The following is a 5,897-nucleotide window of genomic DNA, read 5'->3' on the forward strand; positions in this document are numbered from 1 at the left end:
GGCGACTGACGCGCATTTAATGCCATTATGACATGACTGACGAGACGTTTTCAGGATTTTTATCGTTTATGTCATGGTGTATTGAAGAATGAATCGGGATACTCATGTCGTTTCTCGTCATCTTGCTTTTCGAGAAATGAGGGGACTTTGTATACGGGTAAAAAACTGAGCTCATGATACACTTTGGCCTCCAACAAGGTTAAACGAGCTTGAAATATGATTGTGAAGGATCGGAATCGAAGCAAGGGTCTCATCTAATCAGTGTCCGGTGGCTAATTGTCTACCCTCGAGAATATCGGGGTCATAATTCGAGATCGATCTAAATACTAAGAGACTTCGGAGAACATTATCGGGCAATCAAGCACGACCAATAGAAGGCCGTAATATCAACGACCGGACGGATATCATGGTGCAAATCTCGGCACGTATCGATGTAGAACCAGCAATCAGTTAAACAGAAGACTTTTTACCTTTTATAAAGTTGTACTTAGAGTAGGATTCTTCTACTATATAAAAGAGGGTCTAATAATTCATTAAACACATTGTAACATGCATTCCAAGACAATATACTATTATTTTGTCTGTTATTCTAAGCTTTTTCTTTCATTCATCAATATTGCCCACCGTGAGCCCGGATTGAGGGTGAATATTTCAATAAAGCTGGAATCATCCTCCTCGCGTGGTTTGAATTTTTTGCATTTCTATTTATTCATTCTAACCCAATTTATTGTTTTGTATCAAACTAATCTGTGTATCCTTAAAATCAGTTACAAATTTAATTGTTATCCGATTTAGAACATCAATTTTATATAATGCATGTGTTGAAATGAAATACCACTTGAATTTGCTTTATTTATAGCCTGTTTGGCCAAACTTCTAAAATATGCTTATTTTGATAAGTATTTTTTCCAAAAATATTTTTTTTAAAAGTACTTTCGGCGAAAATCAGCCTGTGTTTGGCTAATCAATTTGAAAAATACTTTTGAGCGGTAATTAGTGTTTGATCAAACTTTTAAAAAGTGTTTCTAAGTGTATTTTTTTCAAAAGTGCTTTTTAAAAAAGTGATTCTCGGAAGCTACTTTTTTCTGATTCTTAGAAACTGCTTATGTTTCTACTCAAAAATACTTTTTTTCATTCAAAAAGCTTGGTCAAACACTTCTATTTTTTAAAAAAAAGTATTTTTGACAAAAAAGTACTTTTGGCCAAGAAAAAAGTTTGGCCAAACAAGTTATTAGTGCTTTCTTCATTTGTTTTCTTTTTTATATTTTTGTTTGGCAGGGAACCTTGTGTCCCCTTGGATTTGGAACTCTTACCGTTTTGTTCCTATTTCTTTAAGGGGTCGTTTAGTTTGGATACGGCTTATACGGGGATAAGTTATGTTGGGATAAGTTATGCTGGGATTAGTTATGCTGAGATTAGTTATCCTGGTATTATTTTTTATCTACTGTTTTAGTATGTTGTATTAAAATGATAATTGCATAATTTCTAAGAAGAAGGTATAAGTTATCCCGACATTAATTACCCCACCCCCTACAATGTATAAATTATCCCGATACTAATTTTAATCTCGGGATAACTTATACCAGATTTACTAACCAAACAAAGTATTAAGGTGATATTAAAATTTTATACCAACATTATATCTACTTATACCTCGTACCAAACAACCCTAAGTGTTGAAATGTGTTTGTGTTATAACTACTTTTTCTAACAAATTCATATTTAACAATAACTTCAACCCAAATTCTTATGACGTGACTTTAATGAATTATGATTGATATAGCCACTTAGTAATCCTGGAAGTAGTTCACTAGCTAGGTTGTTGCATTTCGTAAAACAAGGAAATAAATTTTACTAAATTAAGACGAGTCCTCTTTTTTTCTTCCCAAACGTAACCTGTTCAAATCAAATGGCTTTATTTAGATGATTTCAGTGGCTTCATTCTTCATCCTCTTCTCTTCTTCTCCCAACTTGGTACTTTTAAGGTGACTTTAGAGAAATGTTAGTACTCTCACCGCCAAAGCGTTACATATTTAGGCGCGTGGATTATCGTACCATTTCGACATGACAATACAAAAGCAGACATCACCATTTTGTGACTTGTATTTGCCTCCCCTCCGTCGAGATTGCGTCTAAGGGCTAGTTGGTTGTGAGGAATTTTTGTGTCTCTTTTTATTGTTAGTGCTAGTACTAGAAAGAAAGTAGTAGCCAGAAGTTAAGAGTACATTCTAAATTCGTTTTCTCAATAAAGTTTTCCCCTTTTTACTCTTTCTTCTCTGCTTCTCCAAAAATGTGGTCATCAACCAGTAGCAGCAGGGGCATTTCATCTTCTTCTTCTTCCAAATCATCATCTTCTACTACTTCTTCTTCATCTCGTTCTCCATTTTCTCCTTCAAATCATCACCTAAATCCAAGACTTAAAACCATGGAAGAAGTTTGGAAAGACATTAATCTTTCTTCACTTCAAGACCATACTACTACTTACTCTAGAGATCATGATCATCATCAAACTGCTAATTTTGGTGGCATGATTTTACAAGATTTTTTAGCTCGGCCTTTTGCTACTGACCCTCAACCACCACCAGCAGCTTCTCCTGTTCCGGCTACTACTATGCTGAATTTGAACTCAGTTCCAGAGCTTCATTTCTTTAGTCAAAACTCAATGTTGCGCCCACCAACACCTATTTCTCAAGTCCCATTTGAGGGCTTGGCTTCTTCAGCTGCTAATGGAAGAAAAAGGATTCCTGAAATGGAGAATAATTCTGCAGGGGACAGGAGAAATAAAAGGATGATCAAGAACCGTGAGTCTGCTGCTAGATCAAGGGCTAGAAAGCAGGAAAGTAGCTAGCATTTTCTTTTAATCATATGTTGTTTTAAAAATGTTTTCTGTTGCGTTGCCGATTCTTAGCAATACACTATGTTCATTCGACTAAAGATGGGCATTGTCCCTTTATAATAATAATAAAAAACAGAAGAGGACATTACATATAAAAAAAAAACATTCAAGGGCATGAACATTTTGTACATTGCACGTGGATGAATCTAGTTATTCTTAAATCTTTGCTCCTCCTTTTCTTTATACATGTCTTCTTGGTTTTGAAAATAAGTTTGAGTTTTCTCTCTTATTTTTGTCTCATTCGATCTTTCTCCATACTTGCAGGCTTATATGAACGAGTTGGAACTGGAAGTTGCCCATTTATTAGAAGAAAATGCCAGGCTCAAGAAGCAGCAGCAACAGGTCCTTTATTTCTACCATGTTCTGCTCTTACATTTACTGACATTATTCATTATGTTTACAACTAGTGATTTCTTTAATTAGAAAACAGAAATATAACAGACTCATCATTTTAACTTGTTGTTCTCTTTCATATGGCCAGTTACGCTTAGAAGCAGCTGTTCAAGTTCCCAAAAAGAAGTCTCTCTATCGGACGTCAACAGCTCCATTTTGAGAAACCTCAGAGGAAGTTTGAGAAAAAGTCTACTACTTTAGTAAATTTTAGAAGACTTAATTGTCAAGTGCTAATTCTACCCTATTGCTACTACTATTAAAAACTATTTCTGCTACTCTTCCCATTTGCCCTTTTTGTAAAATCAACTGTTATTTGATTGTGGCCTTGTGGGCCGGCCGATGAATATCTCTCTCTCCCCCTAAAAAGGAGAAATAGGTTGGGATTTAAGGAAAGTATAGGGCAATTCAAATGGGAAGACGGTTTAGTCTTTTATGGCAATGAAAAATAGCACCAGCAAACAAGCTGGAATTTTTATTTCCCTCTTTTGTGAGTCCTCTCCATATCATATTTGGCGCTTGTAGTTTGGACCATTTCTGTCCCTCTGCATTCATTTCTTCCAACTACCTCTAGTTTTCTAAAGTAGGCATGACCTTTTATCTGTGCCTACCTAGTTTTTATTTTAAAGTAGTTTCGAGTAGCTTATCACAATAGATTTTTTATTTCTTCGTACTTAACTTAAGCTTTCGAGTTTGAAGAAAAATATTCTACTTAGTAGAAAGCATTTTTATTAATTTTGAATATGGGATACAAAAATAAAGTAAAGTGAGTGGTTGGGAGAAGACGAGACCTCGTGTTATGTCGTACTGTCTGTAGTGTTATAGGTTGGCTGAAATAGAGTGTGTTAAGTAGCATCACACAGTAAAAAGTTGGCGAATCATTTGTTTGTGGGGGAGGAGATTGAACTGGCTTCTTTTGTTGGGAAATAACGTTCATTAATTTTCTTTGATCTGATGTGCCATCAATTGTCACTAATTTAGGACCCAAAAGTTTGCTTGGAGTATTATTACGTGTGTGGCCAAGCTTTTAAAGTAGGTTTATTTTAAAAATTATTTTTTTATAGTATGAAATAATTTGTATTTGACTAATTAAGTTAAAAAGTATTTTTGAGCAATAATTAGAATTTGATCAAGTTTTTAAAAGTGTTTTCAAGTATATTTTCTTAAAAATATTTTTTTAAAAAATATATTTTTGGAAGAAATTTTTTTTTAACCTTCTCAAAAATTACTTCTGCTTTAACCTTCTCAAAAGTATTTTTTTTAACCTTCTCAAAAGTATTTTTTTTTTACTTCTAAAAACTTGACTAAACACATTAACTTGAAAAAAAAAATACTTTTGACAAAAAATATTTTGACCAAACATGCTACTATTTTCTTTTTCCTTTTTCTGCGATCCATATTATTAGTACTTGTGTTCCTTGATAGTGAAGCTTGATGCCTTCTCTTATTGCATTTTGACGTACTACTTTGTTCGAAAGTATGGTGCTCTTGTTGTGAAAAGATACACATCTTAATTTTACATAAAATTTAAAACATAGTTTGAATGTTAAAAGCTAATTTAAAGGAATTGTGAATCTTTTATTATTCAAAGTATTTAGAAAATGCTGGAAATTTGCAGTCAAAGTAAAAGTCATTTGACATTTATGTGTTGTTTCTTCTATTCCAATTATATATTGATTGAAAAGGAGAAAACCCAAAAATGAGGAGTCCTTTTCAACAGTCAAATGATACCATCCATGTCTATTGGAACCTTAGCCCATGTTGTTAACAGATGTGTTAATGTGGGACCATTCTTTTAACTAGGTTCTGACATCTGTAAATGATGCATCTCTTTTTTTATCTGCTCTTTCTTTTGGATTTCCTTTTTCTCATGTTACATCATTGTATACGACAAAAGAGGTTTTGGTTGGAACAATTAAAAGAATATGGATCCAGTTTTTGTTATCCAATGGACTGCTTTCGTACCATGTTTAAAGTTGGAGAATTAATGCATCACAATGGATGTATTATGCTTCTCTCCCTGGGAAAGCTGAATGGCATAAAAATGACACTGTTTATACAGCATAATCATAATTCACAAGTCAGTTATATATCTGCTTGGTAATCAATTCCACGGAAAGTTCAAATATATGATTAGGTAATTCAATCAAAACCCTCTAAACAATTCGAATTTGTTTCAAAAACAGCATGTACTGTTCTCTCATTTTTCAAATTAAACTATTATGAAAACTCCCAAGTATAATTCAATAGGAAAACTGTTATTTTGTTTGTAAAGAGAATAATTTCAAAAACTATGAGTGTAAATGAAAACGTGAGCAAGTTTATAAACATTTCGATGTCAATTGGTTTTACGAACAAATTGAAGCTCGAACTCAAGCTCGCTTGAATATATGGCTGGTTTACAACTCCATCTTCAATACTTCGTAAAATAAGTTTTGACTGATGCTATTCCATGTGCAGAATTGGTTATCAATGAGCAACTGTTAACCAAATATTATTGGTAAGTGGTATAAATAAATCGGACAAGCTGAATAACAATTCCGTTATCGTCCAGCGGTTAGGATATCTGGCTTTCACCCAGGAGACCCGGGTTCGATTCCCGGTAACGGAA

General features: G+C 33.7%; 1 protein-coding gene and 1 non-coding gene across 2 annotated transcripts; both read left to right on the forward strand.

Moving 5' to 3' along the window:
• The first annotated feature begins 1,875 nt into the window (after positions 1 to 1,875).
• On the forward strand, positions 1,876 to 3,768 carry LOC107797949 (protein FD-like). The gene is made up of 3 exons (XM_075235205.1): positions 1,876 to 2,832; positions 3,157 to 3,238; positions 3,378 to 3,768. The coding sequence occupies exons 1-3, from the start codon at positions 2,291 to 2,293 to the stop codon at positions 3,447 to 3,449; spliced, it is 696 nt and encodes a 231-aa protein (XP_075091306.1). The 5' UTR covers positions 1,876 to 2,290; the 3' UTR covers positions 3,450 to 3,768.
• Positions 3,769 to 5,825: 2,057 nt separating this feature from the next.
• TRNAE-UUC (transfer RNA glutamic acid (anticodon UUC)) lies at positions 5,826 to 5,897 on the forward strand. The gene has a single exon. It is a non-coding gene; the product is annotated as a tRNA-Glu (tRNA).

Source organism: Nicotiana tabacum, chromosome 17 (assembly GCF_000715075.1).
Source record: "Nicotiana tabacum cultivar K326 chromosome 17, ASM71507v2, whole genome shotgun sequence".
NCBI lineage: Eukaryota > Viridiplantae > Streptophyta > Magnoliopsida > Solanales > Solanaceae > Nicotiana > Nicotiana tabacum.

Bases quoted from the DNA above. Each gene is read 5' to 3' on its own strand.
- LOC107797949 (XM_075235205.1), top strand. From the start codon at position 2,291: ATGTGGTCATCAACCAGTAGCAGCAGGGGCATTTCATCTTCTTCTTCT. The intron at 2,833-3,156 runs GCAGGAAAGTAG...TTCTCCATACTT, and splicing joins GCTAGATCAAGGGCTAGAAA to GCAGGCTTATATGAACGAGT. The intron at 3,239-3,377 runs GTCCTTTATTTC...TCATATGGCCAG, and splicing joins TCAAGAAGCAGCAGCAACAG to TTACGCTTAGAAGCAGCTGT.